A 27,859-nucleotide genomic window follows, 5' to 3' on the forward strand; every position below is an offset into this window, starting at 1 on the left:
TTTTAGATAAAAATAAATTCTGCTGGGTTAAGACTTAATGTCCTTCAAATCTCCTATTATCCAGGATATTTGCTATTTTCTTACTTTTCTATTAAATAATTAACATTCCAGACCAAGCCTAATTGCCTATGTCCTTCTCAGTTCTTGGCAGTAACAAAAGGGCTTCTTTTGTCCAAGCTATTTTCATGTAAAGTAGCCTTGTCCATCTCTGCATTCATAAGCAGCCTATGTCTCTCCATTTTTCAGAATTAGACTGTATAAGAATTACTGATAGACAGAGAATACAAAGTCTTAAGGATTTCTCCGAATATAAAATGAAAAGGTTGCTGCTGAAGCTCCAGCCAGGAATGCTCACCTTCCCCGCTGTTGTTTCTCTCACTCCGGAAGATACAATGCTCTTCTTTAATGTGAGCCCCGCTCAGCACTATGTCCTGGCGCCGCTCAGCATCTGCTTGGCCAACCCTGAACACAAGAGAAAAGTGTTTCCCAGGGAAATTCAGACACAGAAAGCACTACAAACAATGAACCTCTTTATTGCAAAGAATATCCTTTGGTATGCACAAAAAAGGTATTGCCTTGTTGCATCAGAAGCTTTCAACTACAAATTCTATCCTCACATATGATCAACCTCTCTACATCAGAATAAGAAACAAGGAGCACTGATACACCAATGTAACTCACACAGTATTATAAAAAGACATGAGTCAAATAAAATCCCTAAGGAATGTATATTTGTTAAAGGAAAAAAATTTATTTAGGGTCTTCAGAGAAAAACTACATGTTAACTGGCTCCACTGGCAAAAACACATTATTTGGAAAGAGAGGATAGTTTGTAACTATTTCAGACAAAAAATACAGCAAATCATCACATTAATTTTTTCAACTCCTTCCCTTTAGTTATTCAATTATCTAAGAGGGGGAAAAAACATGAAGTGACCAAAACAAGAAAGAAATATACCTTGTAATTCCATCTTTGATGTAATAAAGTAGGCACTCAGACATTAGTGGGTCTTCATTGAGGTTAACAAGATGTGGGGTCTGAAAAAGATTACAGATGATCAATTTGGAGCAGCGCACCACGAGAGAGCTGTGGCAACAACAGGGGCCTACAGGAGTTCAGGCTTCGCCAACTCTCCACAGAGCCTAGAGAGGGATTTCTTTTTATCCCTAGTTGCGGTTCCATAATAAAGAGAAAGCACTCTCTTTAGACTTCACCAAATGGAACCAATGCATTCTATTTTATTTTAATTAATTAATTAGAGACAGAGTCTCATTCTGTCTGGAGTGCAGCGGCCTGATTTTGGCTCACTGCAACCTCCACCTTCCAGGTTCAAGTGATTCTCCTGTCTCAGCCTCCCAAGTAGCTGGGATTACAGGTGTTCGCCACCACACCTGGCTAATTTTTCTATTTTTAGTGGAGACAGGGTTTCACCATGTTGGCCAGGCTGGTCTCGAACTCCTGACCTCAGTGATCCACCCTCCTTGGCCTCCCAAAATGTTAGGACTATAGGAGGTAGCCACTGTGCCTGGCATTCTATTTTAAAACATGAGTTCTGGGATAAAAAACAAGACCCAATTTTTGATAAGATCAAAGCACAAGGAAAAAATGAGGACAGGCCAATTCTCTGAATGGAATAATTATAATTTTTGTAAATGCCTGGGTAAAAATCTTAAGAAATATTTACTTTTATTAAAATGTCCTCATACCCCCCTACCACTTCCCACTATAATTTTTATCAGTTCTTCTATGATCCCAGTTATTAATTTATTAGTCTTTACCTTAAAAGACTTTAGTTTATTAGTCTTTACCTTAAAGAAAAAATTAAAATTACTGATATTCGATAATATAAACATCTTCTAACAATCCTCTTCATCTAACTCTAATATTTCTAAAATCTTTTTTAAAAAACCAACCTTCTTCGGTGAAAATACCCCACTGGAATCCAAAAATAAGTCACATGGTCTTGAAGCCAAAATCTACTCAAGAGAGTGCCAGCAAATGTGGAAGAATGAAAGAAGAGTCAGATGAGGGGGTAAGAAAAGGGACTATAAAAGATGGTTAAAGAGAAATTTGAAAAACCTCCACATCTTCTCAACTAGCATCCACCTTTGTAGTTGAAGAACTTGACTGGTTTGAGAAAGTCAAAGCCCTTTATGGGTAGCATTCTTTAAAGCACATCATGATTTGAAAAATGGAATCTCAGAAACAGGTCCTAAGACTGAGTTTGGATGTGGTCACTGGTATATCCCTTCCTTTCATGAAGAAGTCTAGAAAGCTAAAGCAAAAATTAAAGTAAGAAAAAGCTTTGGAAACAGAGATCTCCTTTGGAATTCCACGCAGTTTACATCTCAACATTTGTTCAAGTTATTTATGATTTATGTTAAATGCCATAATATATTCACTAGTTGCTATAACAAAAATTTTCCAGCCAGGGTCAGTGGCTCACGCCTGTAATCCCAGCACTCTGTGAAACTGAGGTGGGCGGATCACAAAGTCAAGAGATCGAGACCACCCTGGTCAACATGGTGAAACCCTGTCTCCACTAAAAATACAAAAATTAGCTGGGCGTGATGGCACGCACCCGCAGTCCAGCTACTCGGGAGGCTGAGCCAGGAGAATCACTTGAATCCGGAAGGCGAGGCTGCAGTGAGCCAAGATCGCACCACTGCACTCCAGCCTGGCGACAGAGCGAGACTCCATCTCCAAAAAAAAAAAAAAAAAAAAAAATCCTTACAGGTTTAACACTGTAAGATGTTATAAAATACCTTTAGATATATGCATAGGCACAATTAAATTCCACCAAAACTGTAACTGCTAAAATCTATATAATCATAAGTAACATATCTGAATAAACGCATGTCTTACTGAAGGAAAACTATTAAAACTGTGGAAACCACTAACCTCTCATAATATAAACATATAAAACACTTACTGTTCTATTATACAATATGCATCTAAAATGTCTTTACATCAGTCTTTTCTGTTGAAAATAACACATTGGAATTTGAAAAGAAAAAAAAAGTTACATGGCCACAATAGAAAAACCTGACCAGAAGAATTGTAGCGAAAACCACGGGAATATTTCATATCACATAAAAGTACCAATTCAAAACTCACCACCCCTTGTATCCTAACTTAGAGAGATCATCATCAGAACCTAGGTATAAAGATGTTTAAGTCTCCAACAGCCAATGTAAGGTCACTTGAAATAAAGGATAATTTACTAGTAGCATAAAATCATGCTTTATACATCAATATATGTTCTCCTATTCTCTGACACATAAGCACGCAAAATAACCATTCGATAGCCATTTTCCAGTATCCAACAATAAGTTGCAACTTAGTTTAATAAAAAAACAAAAAAAACCCTTACTATTCTAATTAGCTAAAAGCTACCTAACTACGTTATAACTATGATTATGTAAAAAGGAAGGTAACTATGGGAGACACTTTTTTAAAAATGAAGAAGGAAGCAGAGGAGTCTAGAAGGACAGGGAAAGGAATTGCTTTACTCAGTACAAGGGTTGTCTATAATACAAATTGCAGAAGCAAATGGAAGCAGTATTCTTCTCCACAAACCTGGACAGCTGAAACTGGTTCCAAAAAGTTATAAAGCAGGGTAGACGACTTCTGTGGGAAAATCTACATGAAAGAGTAGCCAAAACTGAAAGTATGCTAGGTTAGGCTGGGAACTGAAGAGAAAGCAACAAATAAAGATGACTAAACAAACTGAATCATGGCCAAAAGTTACAGATATATTGCCTTAGGCTTTTTCTTTGGTAAATAGTAAACAAGATAGGCATTTTAAAAATAGGCTGCCTTTGTACTATAAGACCATGCTTTAAGATGAAATCAGAAATATCTGAAATTTAGGCAAGTATCAAGATAATAAGGGGGAGACAGAGTAGGTCCTGAAAGACATGAAGTGCCCCAGTAACAAAGACAAACAAAAAGTGTCTCTGTCTGATTAGGTTTCACAACATTGTTTCCTACCTTTTTAGGTGAGAAAACCCCTAGGGTTCCTCCATCTTCCCGAATGGCAACTCCCATCTCAGCCAACAAAGCCTCTCTAGGAAAAAAAACAGGTAAATCAGAATACTAATACCAAAATGTCAATTAAATCAGTCTAATACGAATTGGAAAATAAAGCCTGCAAAGCAAAAACAACTGGCCATGTTTATAGTCAATAATGCAAACATAAAATAATGTGCTTATCTCTCATCGTTAATGAGAAGTTATCTCTAAAAGCAATATCACATTCGAAATAAATTAAAACTTGGTAAAAGTTATATTCACTGAGATAAGAAATTTGTCTCAACTGACTTTGGAGACAGTCAATAATTCATAAATGATATGCATATTAATATAAAAAAGAAAAGGCTATTCCTTTTTTTTTTTTTTCCTTGAGACAGAGTCTTGCTCTGTCACCCATGATGGAGTGCAGTGGCACCATCTCGGCTCACTGCAAGCTCCGCCTCCCGGGGGTCATGCCATTCTCCTGCCTCAGCCTCCCGAGTAGTTGGGACTACAGGTGCCCGCCACCACGCCCGGCTAATTTTGCATTTTTAATAGAGACGAGGTTTCAACGATAGCCAGGATGGTCTCGATCTCCTGACCTCATGATCTGCCTGACTCAGTCTCCCAAAGTGTTGGGATTACAGGCGTGAGCCACCACGCCTGGCCAATATGTTCTATTTTCTATGAATCCCTAGCAACAGGTAATATGGTAACTATTAAACCTGTGACTCCCTAGAGAATATTTAAATACGTAGATGTCATTTCAAAGCATAAATTCAACTGGCCATAAATCCCTGTCCATTTTATTTGGTTTCATTTTGTGTTTTAGAAGGGCAAATTCTTCTATTTTAATTTACATTTTATCTTTTCTTACTATAAAGTAATCCACATCCCCTAGAAAACTTAGAAACATTTCCAGATTTTAACCTCCTGACCTCTCCATTCTGATGGCCTCTGTTTTACGAAGCTTCTCTTCCCAAGTTTCATTCAACTCAGCAATGATCTTCTCTGATTCCTAAGGAAGGAAGTGCACAGTTAAAGGGGCAAAGAGTCTGTAATTTAACAAACCATGCTAGAAAAGCAAGAAGCAAATCATGCCCTTTGAGGAAACAGGCCAGAATTAAAAGTAATGAGATTTGTATGTTATTAATATGTAAGATAAGAATCATAAAGACTAGACCTAAAACTGAATCAACCCCAAACAAATAAATCCTCTAAGCGTTTTTTTTTTTTGAGACGGAGTCTTGCTTTGTCACCAGGCTGCAGTGGCGTGATCTTGGCTCACTGCAACCTCCACCTCTGAGGTTCAAGTGATTCTCCTGCCTCACCCGAGTAGCTGGGACTACAGGTGTGTCCCACCACACCCAGTTAATTTTTGTATTTTTAGTACAGATGGGGTTTCACCATGTTGGCCAGGATGGTCTCAATCTCTTGACCTCGTGATCCACCTGCCTCAGCCTCCCAAAGTGCTGGGATTACAGGCGTGAGCTACCGCACCAACCGATCCTCCAAGTCTTAATAAAAATATCTTAATAGGCTGGGCACAGTGGCTCACGCCTGTAATTCCAGCACTTTGGGAGGCCGAGGCAGGCGGATCACGAGGTCAGGAGTTCGAGATCAGCTTGGCCAACACAATGAAACCCCGTCTCTACTAAATATACAAAAAAAAATTAGCAAGGCATGGTGGTGCGCGCCTGTAATTCCAGCTACTTAGGAGGCTGAGGCAGGAGGGCAGGAGAATCGCTTGAACCTGGGAGGCAGAGGTTGCAGTGAGCCAAGATCGCACCACTGCACTCCAGCCTGGGTGACAGAGTGAGACTCCATCTCAAAAAAACAAAACAAGAAAAAAAACACCTTAATAGTGACTCTGTCTATATGTATCTGTGTGTGTGTGTTAGAGGAGGAAGGGTAATATTAACATTCCAAAATGAAAGATACTTTTTCTGACAACCACTTCTATAAAAGAATAAAGGCCGGGCGCGGTGGCTCACGCCTGTAATCCCAGCACTTTGGGAGGCCAAGGCAGGCGGATCACGAGGTCAGGAGATCGAGACCATCCTGGCTAACACGGTGAAACCCCATCTCTACTAAAAATACAAAAAATTAGCCGGGTGTGGTGGCAGGTGCCTGTAATCCCAGCTACTCAGGAGGCTGAGGAAGGAGAATGGCGTGAACCCGGGAGGTGGAGCTTGCAGCGAGCAGAGATCACGCCACTGCACTCCAGCCTGGGTGACAGAGCGAGACTCTGTCTCAAAAAAAAAAAAAAAGAATAAAGTTCCCAAAGGTATTTACTGCTTTTGTTTCACTATAATTTCGCCATGACACAATAACCTCCTGAACACAACCCAACAGTCAACATAGAAAGGTTTAGTATTAAATCTCATCTGAAGGCACACAGCCACTGAAGTGACAATTTACCAATCACTAGCTGAGTGTTTACACTTACATAAATATAAGAACCTAATTCATACGGGGCTTAAAACCTAGATAACAGGTTGATAGGTACAGCAAACCACCATGGCACATGTATTCCTACGTAACAAACCTGCACATTCTGCACATGTATCCTGGAACATAAAGTAAAATTTAAAAAATAAGCAAATTAATTAATTTAATTTAATTTAATTTTAAAAGAACCAAAACATGTTTCCTGCTCTCAAGGAGGTTACTGTATACTAGAGAGACAAGTAAGTGATGATTTATTCATTCAATACTTACATATAACCCCATTACATATCAAGCCTTGTTCAAGGCACCTATGGATATGGCAGAGAACAAAATCTCTGCCTTCATAAGATTTACATCATAGTAAGGAGACTGATATAATCCTATTCATTTATTTATTTATTTTCTTTGTTTGTTTGTCTGTCTGTCTGTTTGAGACAGAGTCTCATTCTGTCATCCAGGCTGGAGTACAGTGGTGTGATCTTGGCTCACTGCAACTTCCACCTCCCGGGTTCAAGCAGTTCTCCTGTTCCAGCCTCCCGAGTAGCTGGGACTGCAGGTGCCCACCACTATGCCCGGCAAGTTTTTGTATTTTTAGTAGATACGGGGTTTCGCCATAATTGGTCAGGCTGGTCTTAAACTCCTGACCTCAGGTGATCCGCCCGCTTCAGCCTCCCAAAGTGCTGAGATTATAGGTGCGAGCCACCATGCCCAGCCATGATATAATCCATTTTAATCAATAAGTACACAGTATGTCAGATAGTGGCAAGTGCTCCAGAGAAAAAGCAACAAAAGGAAAGACCACACGGGGAAGGGTAGGTGAGGGAGCGATCTGAAGTGAGGTTGTCAAGACAGGCCTCACAGACTCAGTGATACGTGAGCAGAGATCAAAGAGCAGAAGCTGCCATGTGGGTATGCTGGGAGTGGGAAAGTACCTGGAGTTTTCCAGGAATAATTGTGATGCTAGAGCAGTATGTCTGAGGATTGAGAATGGATACAGTAGGAGATAAGAGAACAGTGTACTAAGAGCTAGAACTGGAGTATTCATAGGTCTCTGTAACATAGGTGAATCAAGGCTGAGTGAGGTCCAGACAGAGAAATGAAGGACAAGTAGCAATTAACCAGACAAAGAATGGAAGCAAAGGAGTACAAAAAAGTGGGACGAGCATATGCCAAAACAGGTGAAAATGCTGGTCATGGAGACGAAGTAAGAAAGTCAGGCCGGGCGCGGTGGCTCACGCCTGTAATCCCAGCACTTTGGGAGGCCGAGGCGGGCAGATCACAAGGTCAGGAGATCGAGACCATCCTGGCTAACATGGTGAAACCCCGTCTCTACTAAAAATACAAAAAATTAGCCAGGCGCAGTGGCAGGCGCCTGCAGTCCCAGCTACTCAGGAGGCTGAGGCAGGAGAATGGCGTGAACCCAGGAGGCGGAGCTTGCAGTGAGCCAAGATCGTGCCACTGCACTTCAGCCTGGGGGACAGAGCGAGACTCTGTCTCAAAAAAAAAAAAAGAAAGTCAGATGATGATAATGAAATGATAGTAATGATGCTAACAGTGATTAACAAGGAAAAGTGTTATATGTTATAGTTCATCAAACACTTCAATGTATGATTCATATAACAGGTCACTAAAGAAGCCTGTGGCCCCAAAACATAAATGTCTACACAGAAAGGACTTGTGAGTAATACAATAAACCTTAAGTTGTCTAGTGTTTGATTTTCTGAATCTCTTGGACTTCCAGAATATTATATGATTGGATGTCACCTCAAAACAAAAAAACATACCAAAGGCAAAGGAACACGTGAAAAAAGCAAGAATGAAGATTCAAGGCAGCAGCTGCAAAAGCAAAGTAGTATATGAGTTTGGTGGAACAAATAAGAGGGGATGATTTAAAATAAAATTTAAAAAAAGAAAACGAAAGATGAAGAACAACAGAACAACAACAACAAGCAAAGGCAGGCAAAGACTAAAACAGATTAAAGAAGGAACCTGGGCATCAGTAAGGTTTACATCAAGGCAGCCATGTAGAAGGTACTTTTTCAGAAAAGAGTTACACTTACAAAGTGGAAGAAGCTAGAACAAGTCTGTGGTTGGGGGTGGCAAGGTGACAAAAAACACCTGAAATGGCTCTCATTAGGCTTCAGAACACACACAGAGGCTGAAAGGCTAAACAGCTACCTGAATGGCATCTCTACAGTCCTCAGCAGAAATGATTACCATGCAGTGCACGTGCCACTCCACGAGTGGAGAACCAAAGTGTCATGCTAGAGGGCCAGCGAGCAAGACAAATCCACGCAATTCCGCAAGGAATGAGAAGGCCAAGGACCAAGTTTTCAACAGTTTATCTATAAAGCACCACAAAAGTTATTCAACAATCACTAAGAGTGGTGTTAAATGCTTCTGCATAAGTGAGCTATGACTGCACCACTACACTCCAGCCTGAGTAACACAGTGAGCACCTCTTTAAAAAAAGAAAATGCTGGCCAGGCATGGTGGCTCACACCTGTAATCCCAGCACTTTGGGAGGCCAAGGCGGGCGGATCATGAGGTCAGGAGATCAAGACCATCCTGGCTAACATGGTGAAAACCTGTCTCTACTAAAACTACAAAAAATTAGCCGGGCGTGGTGGTGGCACCTGTAGTTCTAGCTACTCGGGAGGCTGAGGCAGGAGAATGGCGTGAACCCCAGAGGCGGAGCTTGCAGTGAGCCAAGATTGCACCATTGCACTCCAGCCTCGGCTACAGAGTGAGACTCCGCCTCAAAAAAAAAAAAATGCTTTTGCATATGACTGCTTTTTTCCTTTTTCTTTTCCTCCCAGCCCCAACCTGCATATGATTTTAAATAGACAAGTATAAGACAAGCTGATGACATAACCTACATAATTTTAAGGTCTATTAAAGATAGCTGGGTAGAAATCTATACAGTCTTCTCAAAGTGAAAACCTTCAACAAACAGGACAATAGGATGCACCCGACCTAACCAAGGTATCTTGACTAGTACTTATCACAGTGCGGTCCACAAACCACTGTTGATTATGGAATACAAACTGACATGAGATATTTTAAAAATATTTCTTCCTAGTTGATTACCTTCAGAAAAAGGTTATTTCAGAGCAGAGAATTATCTGGTCATATTAAAGCCACCCTATTTTGGGGCAACTGTAGAACTCACTCTAAGAAAGCAAAATTACTGTCTAGGAATCCTCTTACCATTTTGCAGCCAACTCTAATATGACTTATCTAATTTTACTTACCATCTGAAGAGTAAATCAGAACATGATCTCTTTGTAGAAAAGAGATTTAATGAGTAAGGTATAACTTTTATTTTTATTACAGTTTTCAGCTGCAATTTTGAGGTTGTCTAGAAAGCTATTTTTAAAAACTTTGAGGGAAACTTAGAGAAAATACTAACTGTGAGTCACATTAGCACAACTTCGGAGCCAAAAAAAGCCTGCGAAATCATTTATTCCAGAACCATTCTAGAGATAAGAAAACTAGACCAAAGACGGGAGTTCAAGACCAGCTGGCCAACATAGCGAAACCCCATCCCTACCAAAAATACAAAAATTAGCCGGGCGCAGTGGCACGTGCCTGTAGCCCCAGTTACTTGGGAGGCTGAAGCAGGAGAATCGCTTGAACCCAGAAGGCACAGGTTGCACTGAGCCAAGATGGCGCCAATGCGTTCCAACAGACCAGAGAAGCTAAGTGAGGCCACACTACTCACTGAGCCAGGTCTAGAGCTATTTGCTGACTCACTGTTCTTTCTTCAAATAAAGCAGGATCAACAGGCTTTCAAGTAAACATTCTATGAAACAGTTCACCCTAAGTTAAGAAAGAGTGAGGGATATTCTGTTCAAGCTTGAGTAGCAAACTTAGTATAAATAAAATAGGGAAGCCAAGTGCAAAACAGCATCCAGTCTCAGGAGCATCAATTCATTCTGCCAGCAGGTAGGCATTCTGGTGTCCAGAGCTTCCCATACCCCACTCTAGGGGCCTAATGTAAGATGAACTTGAAATGTGGATTCATGGTTCAGAAATGAGGGATTGAGGAGATAAACCTTTAATCCTCCTCCCTTTCTTTGAAAAAAAAAAAAAATTCCAAAAAACAGAGGGACACCAGGAACTCTTCTTTAAGCTCTGAGGAATGCCGGGCTCAGGTGTCATTCACTCTTTGGTCTCACATCATATTTGTCTGCATCTCTAGCTATTTGTACAGCACTGGTTAATAAATTATGTTCATATAGCTAAACAATTTAATCTCTTCTTGATGGTTTAGTTAAGGAAACAGAAAAATCACCAGGACAAGTCAGAAATATTTCCATGAAAAACACTTACTACACAGAACATTTGTTGAAGCCACTGAATCACCAAGGTTTTACCGTACTGAACATAGCATACTTCCTAAGTGGGTTCCAAATGTGGCCTTGGGTGCTTAGCACAGCATTTGCCCTTGCCTGCTTCTGTAATGGATATTTGTGGATATTTATAGGCTAAGTCTAAGCAACGGCACTCACAGTACTGACTGTGATGCCAGACTAATAAACACGAGAGCTGTGGCTACAGCTGCATGTTTAAAACCTTATTCGACAGGAAGACCAGGCATGGTGGCTCACGCCTGTAATCCCAGCACTTTGGGAGGCCGAGGCAGGCAGATCACCTGTGGTCAGAAGTTTGAGACCAGCCTGGTCAACATGGCGAAACCCAGTTTCTACTAAAAATACAAAAATTAGCCAGGTGCGGTAGTACACACCTGTAATCCCAGTTTCTCAGAAGGCTGAGGCAGGAGAATTGCTTGAACCCAGGAGGCGGAGGTTGCAGTGAGTCGAGATTGCGTCTCTGCACTCCAGCCTGGGCGCAGAGCAAGACTCCGTCTCAAAAAACAGAAAAGATATTTACAATGGTGTGATGTGCATACCTAACATATGCAAAAAGGCTATCCAGTGAACAAAGCCACAGCAACATTGGGTGTAAAAACAGTATCCAATCAACTGACCTTTTTTAAAGTCAAAAAGAAACAAAGGGAAATAAAATGTTAGGAAAATGAATTAACCTCCTCTATTGCTGTTCTCCAGTATAATATTTTTCTCCTACAGTTACCATGCCTTAGGAACCCAGTTCCTAGATATTCTGAAGCATTTCTATTGTACAAACATTGCCCTGGAGCTTTGGATGAAAGATGCTATCTGCCTGCAGCATTAAAATGCAGGTTTACCCGAAAGGAATTCTCACCATTCACAAAATAAGGGCAGAACTAAGGCGCTTATGCTTCAGTGAACTACCACACTGCATTAAAAACCCAAGACAACAAAAAGCCCTAAGGAAGCTCTTTTCTTTCTAGAATAAAACTAGGGAAAACCGAAGAGTTCTTTATTTTGGCGTAAGAAATAATTAAAACAAAGAAAATTTGTTTTCTGATTGAAGTAATACAGTTTTGTTTTGTCTTGCTTTAGTGGGACATAGGGAAGTTGGAGGAAGAGTTCCCTGAATAATGACAGTGTTATTCCCTAGAAATGATCTGGAAGACACTGGGTAACCTGATTCTTAAAGAGTCTGGTTAATGTCTTGACTCCTAACGTGACATTATTTTCAATTGGTCCCACTTGGCAGTTAGGGAGAAATTTCTCCTTTACATCAAGATGAATGTCAAAGGAAAGGGTAATCTCAAGCGTATGCGCTAACGCTTTAATAAGCAAATAGTTACGATTTAAAATCCCCAAAGAAAAAGAACATTTTATATTAAGGACTCAGTAAGTGGGAGTTTTACTTCTCATTCCCAAGGAGCTCCCTATTTTTAACTCTGGTTCTAAAAAGAGCCCTGCAAAGCCGACATGGTCACTGACGCCTATAGTGAGAAAATGTGTAGTTACCACTCCTCTTCGTTAAGGTCTTTAGTAAAATTTCAAAGTCAATTTTACCAACAGCAAAAATTACCCTGCAGCCTACAACATTTAATGGAAAGATTTCTCACTCTTTCTCCCTTTGCTAGGTATTGCAGAACTTCACCACTTTCCACTTACATGTTCTGAAGGAAGAAACAAGAACATTATTTTTGTTTCTTTCTTTTTTTTTTTTTTTGAGATGGAGTCTCACTCTGTTGCCCAGGCTGGAGTGCAGTGGCGCAATCTTAGCTCACTGTAACCTCCGCCTCCTGGATTCAGGGGATTCTCCTGCCTCAGCCTCGATCAGGAGATTGAGACCATCCTGGCTAACATGGTGAAACCCCGTCTCTACTAAAAAATACAAAAAACTAGCCAGGCGAGGTGGCGGGTGCCTGTAGTCCCAGCTACTGGGGAGGCTGAGGCAGGAGAATGGTGTAAACCTGGGAGGCGGAGCTTGCAGTGTGCTGAGATCCGGCCACTGCACTCCAGCCTGGGCGACAGAGTGAGACTCCGTCTCAAAAACAAAAACAAAAACAAAAACATGCTTTAGAAACAAAAATAAAGCTGGGCATGGTAGCTCACGCCTGTAATCCCAGCACTTTGGGAGGCCAAGGTAGGCAGATCATCTGAGGTCAGGAGTTCAAGAGCGGCCTGGCCATCATAGTGAAACCCCATCTCTACTAAAAATACAAAAAAATTAAGCTGGGCGCAGTGGCTCATGCCTGTAATCCCAGCACTTTGGGAGGCTGAGGCAGGCAGATCACTTAAGGTCAGAAGTTCAAGACCAGCCTGGCCAACATGGTGAAACCCCATCTCTACTAAAAATAAGAATATTAGTTGAGCACGGTGGCGCACGCCTGTAATCCCAGCTGCTTCGAGGGTGAGGCACAAGAATCACTTGAACCTGAGAGGCGGAGGTTGCAGGGTCTGGAGATCGCGCCATTGCACTCCAGCCTGGGCGGCACAGTGAGACTCTGTCTCAAAAAATAAATAAATAAAAATAGAAAAATTAGCCGGGCGTGGTGGCTTGCATCTGTAGTCCTAGCCACCACCACACCCAGCTAATTTTTTGTATTTTTAGTAGAGACGGGGTTTCACCGTGTTAGCCAGGATGGTCTTGATCTCCTGATCTCGTGATCCACCCATCTCGGCCTCCCAAAGTGCTGGGATTACAGGCTTGAGCCCACTGCGCCTGGCCAAGCATGTTTTTTTGAGATAGAATCTCACTCTGTCACTCAGGCTAGAGTGCAGCAGTGCAATCATAGCTCACTGCAGCCTTAAACTCCTGGGCTAAAATGATCCTCCTGCCTCAGCCTCCCAAAGTACTGGGTTTACAGGTATGAGCCACCATGCCCGGCCCACACTATACTTTTGAAATGAGTAAAATGTCAAGGGAAAAGGTAGGCTGATTAAGAAAGAAAAAGCAGAACATCTTTCTTCAGATAAAATGTTTGCCAGCCTCACATGAAAATTAAAATGAGAGCATCTGACATTTTCAATTGTCAAGCTTAATTCACTTTAGTGTTAAAGAGTTTTTCAGCAAGCCTTTTACCTATTAAATGTGTCAATGTGTCACTGTTCTCTAATGTCCTTGCATGAGCGGCAGTCAAGGGGAATACCGAGCGAATGTGAAGAGGACTGCTGGCTGGCAGCATGATTGCAACTTTTCAGACTCTTAAAAAGTGTTCCTTGTCCTCCCTGTGCCCCCTATTCCAGCACTCTTAAACACAATGGTTAAAAGGTATGGGTCAAACTATCTTTCAGCACTGCAGGTGATAACTGTCTGTGCACTGAATGAATTGAGGAGGAAGAGAAGCAGTTATGAGTCAGAAGGCTCTGTTGCTCTTAACTTTCATATTCATACAGAGAGGTGAGATCGAACCTCACAGAGCCAGTAATAGGCTGGGAAATACCTCCAACAGCAAAGCTGGGAGCCATAGGCCAAATCTGCATACATGCAGCTATGGCCCTGCGACCCCATGGGTACCAGTGTAGGAGGAGATAACCTTCCTACACAGTAATCATAGGGTATCAATGTTTTCTGTGAACTTCTAGAAGATATAACCTAATAAGTATCTGAATAAACCTGGAAAAGCTACTCAAATGTTCAAACTTTTTTTTTTTTGAGACAGAGTCTTGTTCTGTCACCCAGGCTGGAGTGCAGTGGCGCGATCTCGGCTCACTGCAAGCTCCGCCTCCCAGGTTCACGCCATTCTCCTGCCTCAGCCTCCCAATGGTCTCAATCTCCTGACATCGTGATCCGCCCGCCTCAGCCTCCCAAAGTGCTAGGATTACAGGCGTGAGCCACCATGCCCGGCCCAAACTTTATCTTTATTAACAGAAGCATGGCTCTATACAGAATTCCATCTTCGAATGAAACCAAACGTTTCCAAATAAATTTCTAACAAAACAATTTCACTGTAACTTGATGAACTACCCCAGAATTAACGTACACATCTATTAATCCATTACTCTGCCTTGCCAGCCTATGACCTGCCCATGCACCTCTCCCAACTCTGCCTGACCATGTCAGACTCAGGCATTCTAGTGAAAAGAAATTAACTTACAAAGCAGAAAATTCAATCTTCAGGACACCTCTAAGAGTCAGAGAGTTCTCCATATGCTGAATCGAAATCTTAGTGATTTTTACTCCTAGTTCTTCCTTGTGGAGCTATATAGAATACCTTGTATTCAGTGTGAACTATTACTTACCTTTAGACGTTCAATAGCTTCCTCTCCTCCAGGTGTAGACATGATCCTCTCTTGAATACTGGTCACAGACGTCAAGCCCACCTGACTATTGAGTGAGCAGGAAGATGGGGATGAAGTGAGGGACCCCATGGATGCTGTGGAAAAATGGCCAGGGCGTTGATTCTCAGAGGCTAGCAAGTACCTATGCTTATTGTTCTGAAAATCTTTCAGATCTGGGAGATAGAAAGAAGAGAAGGCAGAAAAAGTAGGGAAAAGGGAAAGAAGCAGAAGAAAAAAAGACAGGAAGGAATATTGTTGTAAGAAAGGACAGCATTAAAGCGCCAAGACAAAGACAGGCTATAATACAAACACAGGTTACAACTGTTCTAGATGGCAGTTCTAAAACATGTCTGTCTTTAATAGTGGTATCCTAGAGGTTCAGAATCATTTGTGCATTTACAAACTAAAAGATTCCAATGTAGGTTAACACTGTATCTTGCAGGGGGATAAACCAGAGCCTCAAAGGAAACTGCTTAGGCACTCTCCCTAAAAAAACCAAAATACCTTCCATTTCGTCTTTCTAGTGCTCCTAGTCTACAATGTCTTCAGATTTACACTTTTCCAGTAGTTTGTAAAGGGGAAAACAATGATCATTTATTTATTAATAATAATCCATATTGGTCTGGCTCAGTGTTTTATGTAATTTCAGCAAAAATTTCCAAGAAAATGTTATGGTTAAAACAAAGTTTGTGCACTGAGTAGTATGCTTTGTATGGCAACATTTCAACATGCTAAAAGGATTTTTAATATGTCTTAAATAAAAAAGCGTAATTATAGAAATGAGAGGAATTTTGTATAAGTCCTGGTTAAAAAGTCAGGACTAACTGATTGCCTCAACAGGGAAGAACAATTAGCAGATGAATGAGTTTTAGTGTAGGTTCCATTCTTCAGTCAGAGCAAGCAAAAAATAAGGCCGATTATTTGTTAATTTAAGGCCCTTAATTAGCCTAAGAGTACAACCATGGGTCACTGCTAAGCCTGCTTCCTAGTATAAAATGCAAGTTTTAGGAACATACTTCCATTTACTAAGTCTCTAATAGAACGGTTAATTTCGCTTTTAAACTCAGTATTGGTAAAAGAAAAAAAAATTTAAGCCACAAACAACAAAATTTACTGATTTGCTGTTGTACTTTCTTTCATTAGTCATCCTTTGCAAAAAGATACCAAAGGTAAACCATAAGTATTGGTGCAATCCAACTTTAAAATTAGCTCATTTTTGAATCTGAAAAATTAAAATTCATATCAAAACTATGTAAGTTTTCCTTAAAGGAGATGAGTCAATACACACAGTTGGAAAAAATACTATTAGTTTTCCCTGGGCCTACTCATCTCTACTATTTAATTAAAGCCAGTTTTTTAACTCCCTTAAAGCCAGTGGTTGCTTCAAGACAGTTTGAAAACCACCATCTGCAAATACAGAACACAGGGAAACAAGCAAAGAGGCATCTTTTAAAAGGGGGATAGGGATTAGAGCAAAAAGTTAACCATCGGGGGAAAAGACCAGGATGGACAGAGTTTAGGTCCAATGGTCACATGCAAGCCCTAAAAGGAATTAAGAGAATTAGATCAAGATGGAAATTGAGAAGTAGTCAGGGCTGCTTTCCCTCAGGAATATAGAATTAAAACTTAGTCATGCGTGGTGTTTCAGGAAATGCCGCAGCTGCTAAGAAAAGAGGTAGGCAACAAGCTGGCAGCAGCAACACCTTGAGCACAAAAGCAAAAAGAAGGCGGCACCTTTTCTACACCAGTATCGTTGAGCTTTGGAAATCTCAGACAGAGCTGCTGCAGTCCAAGAGTCACTTCTGTATCAGGACATTATAGTGTATTTAAGCCCTAACCTCATAACCACAGCCAGGGCTATATTTGGTTTCTCCTATGCATTTTCTCACTGTCTGCCAAGCCTCATTACATGCCTTACTGTAGAAATAAACAACTCAGGTGGCCGGGCTCAGTGGCTCATGCCTATAATCCCAGCACTTTGGGAGGCCAAGGCAGGAGGATCACGAGGTCAAGAGATTGAGACCATCCTGGCCGACATGGTGAAATCCCGTCTCTATTAAAAATATAAAAATAAGCTGGGCGTAGTGGTGTGGGCCTGTAGTCCCAGCTACTCGGGAGGCTGAGGCAGGAGAAATTGCTTGAACTCGGGCAGAGGAAGTTGCAGTGAGCCAAGAGCTCACCACTGCACTCCAGCCTGGTGACAAAGCAAGACTCCATCTCAAAAGAAAAAAAAAAAAAAGAAAAGAAAAGAAAAAAAGAAATGACTCAGTACGAATCTAAAAATTAACCCCAAAATCAAGATATTTTTCTTCTAAGATAACAATTTCTTGATGAATTACCTTAAAAGGGTAAGAAATAATTTCCTCACCAACTTAAGATATATATGGAGAGAATAACGAGGTACATGTGATTCTTTAAAAATGTTTGAGTCATTTTAGACACCTAAGTTATTTTAATTTGTGACTTATGAAAAGAGGAAAGGCTGGGTGTGGTGGCTCACATCTGTAATCCTAGCACTTTGGGAGGCCGAGACAGGAGGACTGCTTGAGGCCAGGGGTTCCAGACCAGCCTGGGAAACATAGCAAGACCCCCATCTCTACAAACAAAAAATTTAAAAATCAGCCAGGCGTGGCAGTAAACAACTGTAGTCTCGGATACTCAAGAGGCTGAGATGGAAAGATCACTTGAGCCCAAGAGTTCAAGCTTGCAGTGGGCCATGATCACGTCATTACACTCCAGCTTGGGTGACAGAATCAGACCATCTCAAAAAAAAAAAAAAAAAAAGGAAAAAATATTTATCTAATCATCTGAGGCCGAAGATATGGAGAAAAGCAACTTAGCACAAGCTCCCATGAGTCTCAGCCCAACATTTACAGAGCTCTTCAATCATAGATAGTTTTGCGGACTGAAAATGATTATTGGTAAAATGGACATAATAAAATATTTTCAAAGCCATTAACAGAATTAAAAGAGACTATATTCAAGGTGCCTAGAATAGGGCCTGGCATATTATGCACAATTAGTAAGTGCCAGTTGCTATCATCATCTATGATTTTTGGATTTAATTTAATCACACTGGGAAAAACTGAAGAGTAGACGCAGCAAGAGATTCTCAAGCCTTTCTACTTCACTCAAGCCACAAACTGAAATTCAGCAAAAATTAGTTTGCTAAATGAAGAAGGGCAAAAATAGGATTATTTCTGATTCTATACTATGCTCTGTCTGGGATTTCTCTGTAAGGATTGCTGGCATGCAAAGCTCATTTTAAGGCTGATCCAGCAGAGGCAGATTAGCAAGTCAGAGTACTGGAAATAACCAATATGTGAAATACACACATTTGCTTCCACTTCCAGAGTAATCATCGATCAATGGATCAACTGAAGGTAAGCAGGAGGGAAAATACGAGAAGGGTCAAAGTTCAGGTTCAGCAGTGACACAGAAAGGGAACAGAGCATTTTTTGGCATTTGGGGAGATGAGAAAGTTAATATTTAGAATATGGTATCAATTTTACAAATGGTATTCATCTAAACTCAGACTCTAATCAATAAGAAGAATTAAACTAGAAGAGGCCTTGAAAATCTTATTAGAACTTTAAGGAATATAATATTAATTTTACACTCAAAAAATAAAAATATGCTTTACTAAACCAACCTATATTCTATTCATATATGAATAATCCATTTTACTCACTTTAGAGAACTTCTGAATAAGCCATTGTATAGGCACATCATGAGTTTTTTTAAGATACATTTTAATACAACATCGTAAAACAATACTGTCTGGAAGTGTAGTTCTTGAACTTCACAGGAATTGAACTTTTCCCCTTCATATGTTCATAGACAGCAGGAGGCAATCCATCATTTTACAGGAGGAGGGGGCCATTCAAAGGAGAATCTTATCTGAAGGTAGGCTTGAATGGTGCATTTCTTGTATTACTGCCACTACACTAATCCAGAGTAACCCATGAAACGAAACCCAAAATTTCAAATAACATTTCTATGAAGTAATTAACTGCTCAGTGATAACAGGTTTAAAATTCCAAATAAACTTCATTGCTGATCTAAAATAGAATTCTAAAAAAAATACTAGCGACATATTTGTGATTTAAAAACTAATTTCATGAGTTCAAATGGATAGCCTGGTATATGCTACATAAAGGAATCTAGAGATCATTTCCATTGAGTTTTTTAAGGAAAAAAACAAAAACAAAAACATTTTCACTACCATTTAGCTTCATCATGTTCCTTAACTTGAAGTTTATTTTAAATATAAGAACCCTGAATAAGAACCTTGAAGAAGAAAGGATTAGATTTTGTAATGATCCTTAATTCACTTACTATCAATAATATCTCCCAGGCCCTGAGCACGAAGAAGGTCCTTCAGCCGTGTCACCTCCTCCTTTAATTCACGAACCAGTTTGGCATTGGGGTCCTCATTGATAACAGCATTGCATTTAATTTGTTTTGCACGATCTGCATATCTAGATCCAAAAAGAAAATTCATTCTTGTCATTTCTCATATGTTCTACTTCTCATAAGTAACATACTATTATTTTTAAATCAAATATCCTGAGTGTTTACATTTTATGAGCCTTCATAATAATACATCTATATAAAGCTTTATAGTACCTATTAAAGATGAAGAAAAAGGCTCAGATGAATTTAAGTGATTTGCGCAAGATCACAATGGAAATAAATAACAGCGAGAGGACTTAAACCCAACTTATGAGACTGTATAGTATTCACTCCATTATATCAACTGTCTTTCATGGAAGAAGGGTAGAGAGTTCCAGACTAAAGTAATGAAACCTACTCATACATAAAAAATAGGCCTCAGGAGGCAGCTCACACCTGTAATCCCAACACTTTTGGTGGCCAAGTGGGGAGGATCACATGAGGCCAGGAATTTGAAACCAGCCTGAATAACATAACAAGACCCCCGATCCCTACAAGAAATTTTTAAAAATCAGCCAGGCCTAGTGGCATGTGCCTGTAGTTTTAGCTACTTGGGAGGCTGAAGTAGGAGCATCACACGAGCCCAGATGTCTGAGGCTGCAGTGAGCTACAATCTTGCCACTGCACTCCAGCTTGGGCCACACAGCAAAAGACTCCATTACAAAAACAAAAACTAAAAAGCAAAAAAAACTTCTCGTGAACATTCTGTTGTGTAATTATTTTGTTTTTTGTTTTTTTAAGAGACAGAGTCTCACTATGTTGCCTAGACTGGCCTCAAACTCCTGTGCTCAAGTGATCCTCCTGCTTCAGCTTTCCAAATAGCTGGGACTACAGGCACACACCACTGCACCTGGCTATGATGGTAATTTTTTAATATTGCTACATATTCCTATAATTTTTATTACTTATTATGACTTCAGCATTTCTTTTTTTTCCTTTTTTCTTTTTCTTTTTTTTTTTTTTGAGACGGAGTCTTGCTCTGTCTCCAGGCTAGAATGCAGTGGTGCCATCTCAGCTCACTGCAACCTCTGCCTCCCAGGTTCAAGTGATTCTCCTGTCTCAGCCTCCCAAGTAGCTAGGATTACAGGTGCATGGCACCATGCGCAGCTCATTTTTGTATTTTTAGTAAAGATGGGGTTTCACCATGTTGGCCAGGCTGGTCTCAAACTCCTGACCTCAAGTGATCCACCCACCTCAGCCTCCCAAAGTGCTGGGATTACAGGTGGGGGCCACAACGCCCAGCCGACTTCAGCATTTCTATAACGACAAACACCACAAGCAGGGTGGCACTTCTTTTTATAGAAATGAATATTATAAGAAAATGTCACTATTATCTAAAAGTTACCCAAAAATCTCACTTGAGCAATTTAAAAATCTTTCCTATGAAAAAGTTCCTGCCTTATCTAGGAATCCATGAGGGATAAAAAAATAAAAAGTTCATACCTTTCCCAATGAAACGGAAAACCATAAAGAGGTAAATTCTACTATAATACAATCACTTTTTCCCTAAGTTTTCCCTGTTACGAGAGGAAAGGAACATTATTTTCATAAATAACTACCCAGACAGCATAAAAACATCCATGGTATCACAAAATGACATCTGATGGCAATGTGGTCTACGTTGCTACTGAGATCAAAACAAAGTACCTCAGAGTGCTCAAAGTCTCATCATAGTTGATATCCGCGGGGCTCAGAGCAGCAACCATTGCAGTCCGAGAATTGCCACCTAAAAAGATTAATCATGAGTATCTCAAGTCACACTCATTTTAAAAGAAAGAAAAATTTCATGGAATGTGTCAAATCTGAGGTTGCGATCTCAAATCCTAAGATTTAATGTAATGTCAAATTTCTTTTTTTTTTTTTTGAGAGGAAGTCTCACTCTTTCACCCAGGCGAGCGGATCACTTGAGGTCAGGAGTTCAAGACGAACCTGGCCAACATGGCACAATCCTGTCTCTACTAAAAGTACAAAAAAGTTAGCCAGGCACGGTGGTGTGTGCCTGTAATCCCAGCTACTCGGGAGGCTGAGGCAGGAGAACTGCTTGAACCCGGGAGGTGGAGGTTGCAGTGAGCCAAGATTGCACCACTGCACTCCAGCCGGGGTAAGAGAGCGAGACTCCATTTCAAAAAAAAAAAAAAAAAAAAGTAGAAGTGAATGAAGAACAGTGATTCGAAGGTCTGAAAACATCAGCAATGAGGAGGAATAAGGGTTGGCAATGTCTAATTTTGTGCACCTCAGAGGAGCATGGATTTTTGAAATAACTTTGAAGAGCGAGCAATAATCTGAAACAGGTATGGGCAGTTGGGAAGACAATTACAGCACAGTTCATGCCCTGAAGTAAATGAGATATGGGAGTACACCCTGGCTTAAAACCAAGAGAATCCAACCAGCTGAAATTAGGAGTAAAAATGAAAGCAGGCAAGGAACACTCAAGTAGTAACATGAATATCTAGAGATTATTTGTCTCCAAAACAGACACAGGACAATTAACCACAAAAGATAATCAAAGTGAAAAAGATAACTACTTTTCACTAGTGGTCAACATACCTAAATTTTCTCGAAGGAGCCAAGTAAGTACAGAATCCCTGTAGGGAATAAAATCCGTTTTCTTCTTCTTTTTACTCTATTAAAGGGAAAGGAATGGTCTTAGCATTTTTTGTTAGGGAAAAAAATTCCCAAGAAAGGCAAATCAGTCTAAAATTCCCAAGTAAATTAAATTACAGTAAAACCCCAACACTGTGGAAGTTTATCATTCATAGTTTCAATTCTTCACAATACCAAAAACTCACGCAATAAGGTAATTTTTTCATTTTACATTTTATTTTGAAAACTGTGTAACATATTCAACAGTTGAGAGAGCAGTATAATGAGCTACCATACCCAACATGCAGCTTCAACCATTATCAATACTCTGCCAATCATCTTTCAATTAACCCCCAAACACTTTTCTACAACTTTTTATTTTCCTGACCCATTCTGAAGTCAGTTGCAGACCTCATCTCCATTTACCCCTAAACACTTCAGCATATAAGAACATTGTCTTACACAGAAAACAATGACCAAGTTCAAAAAATTAACATCAATACAATACTATTACCTAATATCCTGTCTATATCATTTTTTTTCTTTTTCTTACTGTGAAGGAAAAGGTCATGTCTTTTTTTTAAAAAAAAAAAAAAAAAAAAGCCACAAGACCATTATCACACTTATCAAAATAAACAATAATTCCCTAACATCATCTAATACTCCATCCTCAATTTTTATTTTTGCAGAGGGGAGAATACTAATCCTGTGCATTCCAGGTTGGATGTGTTGGAGCAAGTCATCTAGTTAGTGAATTTACTTGGCCAACCACCATGTCATTGGGTGGGTTGCTGCAAATCTAGCAACTCCTTTTTTTTTTTTTTTTTTGAGACGGAGTCTTGCTCTGGAGTGGTGGCGCAATCTCAGCTCCCTGCAAGCTCCACCTCCCAGGTTCACACCATTCTCCTACCTCAGCCTCCTGAGTAGCTGGGACTACAGGTGCCCGCCACCGTGCCCAGCTGATTTTTTATATTTTTTAGTAGAGACGGGGTTTCACCGTGGTCTCAATCTCCTGACCTTGTAATCCGCCCGCCTCGGCCTCCCAAAGTGCTAGGATTACAGGCGTGAGACCCCGCACCTGGACAAATCTAGTAACTCTTGTAAAATAATACTCATTTGGTCTCTTTGAAAGGAAATTATGCGAAAAATAATGCAATTATTAAAGCAAAGACTAAAAGTAAAAAGGTCTAAGAAAGTGATATGATTTGCTAATTTAGAAAGGTGAATGTTCTATTAAGTCTACTTATTCCGCTTTCTTCATGATCCTTCTTATTAACACAGGATAAAGCAAAAAACACCAATGAAAAGGCAGTGCTGAAATGAAAAAAAATTATACTTTCTAAAAGTAAAAATTAATGCAAATGCTTTACAGGTAACAGCTATTCAAATACATGCTGGCTGATTACTGCGTTGTGACACTTTAAGAAGCTACTAAGGGGAGGCCGGGCACAGTGGCTCATGCCTGTAATCCCAGCACTTTGGGAGGCCAAGGCGGGTGGATCACTTGAGGTCAGGAGTTCAAGACTAGCCTGGCCAACATGATGAAACCCCATCTCTACTAAAAATACAAAAAATTAGCCAGGGGTGGTGGCGGGCACCTGTAATCTCAGCTACTTGGGAGGCTGAGGCAGGAGAATCGCTTGAACCCAGAAGGTGGAGGTTGCAGTGAGCCGAGATCATGCCACTGTGCCTCAGACTGGGCAACAGTGTGAGACTCAGTCTCCAAAAAAAAAAAAAAAAAAGAAGAAGTTACTAAGGGGAAAGGCAGGGCCTCACTGATAAACACCACTCCAGCAAATCAGCAATTTTAAAATCCAGTCCTGGTATAATCCAAGGTTAAACTAAGGATGATCCTACTATCTGCACAAGCACTTTTTCTATTCAGAAAACGAGTACTACGTGGCTGGCCTCTTAGTGGCTGGTCTTGTGGTTTTGTGTTTTTTTTTTTTTTTTTTTTTGAGGAGGTAAGGGAGTAGGCAAGAAGCATCTCTTATCAAATATGTCTACATCATCTCATTCCACTCTACCCACAGACACACAATCCACCAATCAGAAAGTCATTTCCAATAGCAGGTTCAATTTTAGATTGCACAGACCTCAAGGGAGAATTAAGCCTTTCGGTCATTCAGATTAGTGGAACAAACTTTCATTCCACTATGTAATCCTTGAGGCCTAAAACCTCAGTTTAAAACCTGTGAATAGTCGGGACACTATGGGCACGCACCACGCACCCACCTAATTTTTGTATTTTTAGTAGAGATGGGGTTTCACCATGTTGGCCAGACTGGTCTAGAACTTCTGACCTCAAATGATCCGCCCGCCTCAGCCTCCCAAAGTGCTGGGATTACAGGCATAAGCCACCATGCCCGTCCTTGTTCCTTTATTCTTAATTCCTTCTCCAAAGCATATAATGTTCTATAAATTAACTTTGGTGTGAAATCTCATGATTTGTGGTCACTCTAAATTTACAGCCACTCTAAATTCCAGAGCCAGAAAACAAATGATGAAAACATTTTTAAAGGTTCCATTCCTACTTATGTCACCATACATCCTGGTGAAGATTTAAAACATAAAAGTCAATTCTAGTTTATCTCTACCAATCCCCACCATACCTTGCTAGTGCAGTTATCCTACAGGTGAAAGCATTTAAAAGAGAAAACAAGAACACAGGATAAGCCTCCAAGTAGAAAATGAGATTTTGTTTAAATTTCATGTCATAGATTATGACTTCTCCAAGGCAAGCAAGAAAGCATTTCATAATTCTTAGCAATTAAAATGAGGTTTTAAACTAAACTAAAACACACAATGACTAATTTAAATAATGTAGGCAATGAAGCCCCTAATTAAAAAAAGAGAATTTTTGTTTTAGCTTTACTGTTCTACCATTAAGGAGTAGGAAAAGAACAAAACTATTGGGAAAAAAACAAAACAAAACAAAAAACCTACTACTGGCTCTCAAATCAACAGCATCCACCAAAGCCAAACTGCTCAAAATACTCCAAAAGATACTGCATCCTACTCAGAAAACATTACACAGGAAAAGAAGAGACAATAAATCAACTTGGTTTTTGTGATAGACATAAAACAAGGCTCAAAAAAATCAGTCAAACCTTAGGTGTTTGCTCTAGTTTTTACAGATCTATATTTACTTTTGTTCTCCTTAGTCTCTTTTACTTGCAGTACAAAGTCAAACTGTTTTATACCTAGTATCTTATCTGAAAAGCTCTAAAAAGAGAAAGGCAAGATTACAGAAAAGGGCCACAAAAAGGCAGCCTTCATAAACAATAATCAAATATCATCAAGTATATTTGCTGAACAGACACAACTCCCCTTATAATGAAGCATAAAACTTACCACCTCGGCCAAGGCTGAAATGACTTTGCCCAAAGTTGTAAGAGACTTATTAATATTTGCTCCTTCCTAAAATAAATACCAAATATGAAAGAATGATGATGAAGAATTTCTACTACTGTCATATCATATACAACATAAAACATGATTTGCCATATGCTAGCATATTTCATTATTACAAGTTCTAAAAACAACCTTTAGTCCTCAATCTATCCTCTTCTCCACTTGATAACAACATGCTGAGACCACAGGCCTAACTCACAGTCCTGAAGTATCTTCGAGATGTTTGTGCTCCAAAAGTTTACAGATGTGTGCAGCCTTCTTCCCTCAACTCATCAACATGAAACTTCTGTTCTCACATCTTAATACTGTATATCCTATTCCCATTGCCATGTCTTAATTCCATCTAGCCAAATGCTGCCTGTTCCTTAAAATGCAATTCAACTCTCACCCTGACTATGATGTCCTCCCTAACTATTTAGTTAGATAACTTATCCTTCTATTGAAGTTACAGATCAGGAGTCAGCAAAATTTTTCCATAAAAGGACAGACAAAAATTATTTCAGGTTTTGTGGGCCATATGGTCTCTGTCACAACACTGCCATTGCAGTGCAAAAGCAGCCACAGACAATACATAAACAAATGTATGTAGCTGTGTTTCAATAAAATTTTATTTACAAAAACAGGTGGTGGCCATGGTTTGCTGTCTCATGGTACAGAACATTTACTGATCAGGCCATTTATTTGCTAAAATAAATACCTTTAATCGAGTCCCTTTGGCACCAGTTGAATCAGCTCGTTCACTTCCTGCTAGATCCACCAAGCTGATTTTACTGACCTGATAAAGAACAGTAACATGGGAGCAATTAAAAAATAAGCAAGATAGAGACAGGAAATATTTAGAGGCAGAATGCTTTTTAAAAGATTAAGGTATGGAGAAAACTAAAAGTATTAGAGCTTTTAAATATGGCACAAAAAGATCAAGACAACACCTATCAGAGTCAGTTTAAACAGCACACACAGCAGGTGCAGTGGCACACGCCTGTAGTCCCAGCTACTCGGGAAGCTCCTTTCAGCCCAGGAGTTCAAAGCTGTCTACTACACTCCAGATTGGCAACATAGAAGACCCTGTGTCTTTAAAAAAAAATTTTTTTTAATTAGAAAAAAAAGAGCGTGCACAAAATTCATAGCAATTACCACGGTTCAAAAAAAGTAACTTTAGTATAAACACGACATAGTTTACTAGAGTATGTTATAAAAATAAGTAAAACTCATCAACTCATTAAATGGCATACTAAAACTGAAGCTTTAAGCAACTGGAACTCTCACATATTGCTGGTGGGAATGTAAAATGGTACAATCACTTTGGAAAACAGTTTGATATTCCTTTTTTTTTTTTTTTGAGACAGAGTCTTGCTCTGTCACCCAGGCTGGAGTGCAATGGAGCGATCTTGGCTCACTGCAATCTCCACCTCCTGGGTTCAAACGATTCTCCCGCCTCAGCCTCCCGAGTAGCTGAGCTTACAGGTGCCCACCACCACGTCCAGCTAATTTTTTCTTTTTGTATTTTTAGTAGAGATGGGATTTTGCCATGTACACCAGGCTGGTCTCAAACTCCTGACCTCATGATCCACCCGCCTCAGCCTCCCATAGTGCTAGGATTACAGGTGTGAGTCGCCGCGCCTGGACTTGACATTTCTTAAGGAGCTACAGTAAGACTCAATCATCCTATTCCTAAGCATTTACCAAGAGAACAAAAACAAATGTCCACACAAAGACTTGTACACAAATATTCACAGCAGCTTCATTTGTAATAATCAAAAACTGGGAACAGTTTAAAAGTCCATCAACAGTTGAATTAATAAACGGTGGTGTATCTGTATAACGCAATACTCATCAACAATGAAAAGGAACTATTGATAAACACAACAACATAGATGAATCTCAAAATCACTATGCTAAGTGAAAGATTCCAGACAAAAAAACAGCACATACTCTATGATTCCATTTATATAAAATTCTAGAAAATGTAAACTAATATATACTGACAAAAGGCAGGTCCGGAACTGCCCAGGGATTGCCGTAGAAGGGATATAGAGAAAGACTACAAACAGGTACGAGGCAACTTTTGAGAATAATAGAAATTATCATTATCTGGATTGTGGCACTAGTTTCACAGGTATAAAAATATGTCAAAACTGACCAAATTTTACGCTTTAAATATGTGCCATTTACTGTATACTTCAATAATACCTCAATAAAGTTGTAAAAAAATAAAGCTTCAAGAAAGTTTAGACAAAAGTATCCAAAATGGACTACCAGGAAAGCTATGATTATGGGATTAACATTAATTTTGTAGATTTGACATCATGGG

General features: G+C 39.8%; 1 protein-coding gene and 2 long non-coding RNA genes across 29 annotated transcripts in view; 1 reads left to right on the forward strand and 2 right to left on the reverse strand.

Moving 5' to 3' along the window:
- The window catches only part of KIF1B (kinesin family member 1B), a 176,983-nt gene that overhangs the window by 88,367 nt on the left and 60,757 nt on the right, over positions 1–27,859 (reverse strand). For 7 of the 26 annotated variants that reach the window (XM_015150167.3, XM_015150026.3, XM_077974444.1 and 4 more), the window contains exons 8-17: positions 26,246–26,323; positions 25,489–25,554; positions 22,099–22,174; positions 21,199–21,277; positions 19,435–19,577; positions 15,058–15,191; positions 4,954–5,033; positions 3,995–4,070; positions 959–1,038; positions 356–462 (exon numbers count right to left, since the gene is read on the reverse strand). In XM_015150167.3, coding sequence (XP_015005653.1) covers positions 356–462; positions 959–1,038; positions 3,995–4,070; positions 4,954–5,033; positions 15,058–15,191; positions 19,435–19,577; positions 21,199–21,277; positions 22,099–22,174; positions 25,489–25,554; positions 26,246–26,323 — 919 coding nt within the window. Of the gene's footprint in view, positions 1–355; positions 463–958; positions 1,039–3,994; positions 4,071–4,953; positions 5,034–15,057; positions 15,270–18,431; positions 18,474–19,434; positions 19,578–21,198; positions 21,278–22,098; positions 22,175–24,746; positions 24,765–25,488; positions 25,555–26,245; positions 26,324–27,859 lie in introns of all 26 variants that reach the window. The other 19 variants (XM_015150109.3, XM_015149776.3, XM_077974401.1 and 16 more) reach the window with 8 other exon arrangements.
- LOC144336378 (uncharacterized) lies at positions 4,389–17,319 on the forward strand. Its single transcript, XR_013408110.1, has 2 exons — positions 4,389–5,259; positions 15,017–17,319. It is a non-coding gene; the product is annotated as an uncharacterized LOC144336378 (long non-coding RNA).
- On the reverse strand, positions 10,228–13,659 carry LOC144336382 (uncharacterized). Of its 2 annotated transcripts, none has more exons than XR_013408114.1 (2): positions 13,533–13,659; positions 10,228–11,123 (listed from the first exon to the last, which is right to left on the reverse strand). It is a non-coding gene; the product is annotated as an uncharacterized LOC144336382 (long non-coding RNA). The 2 variants fall into 2 exon arrangements; XR_013408115.1 differs by having other exon boundaries at positions 13,519–13,659.

Source organism: Macaca mulatta, chromosome 1 (genome assembly GCF_049350105.2).
Source record: "Macaca mulatta isolate MMU2019108-1 chromosome 1, T2T-MMU8v2.0, whole genome shotgun sequence".
Lineage (NCBI taxonomy): Eukaryota > Metazoa > Chordata > Mammalia > Primates > Cercopithecidae > Macaca > Macaca mulatta.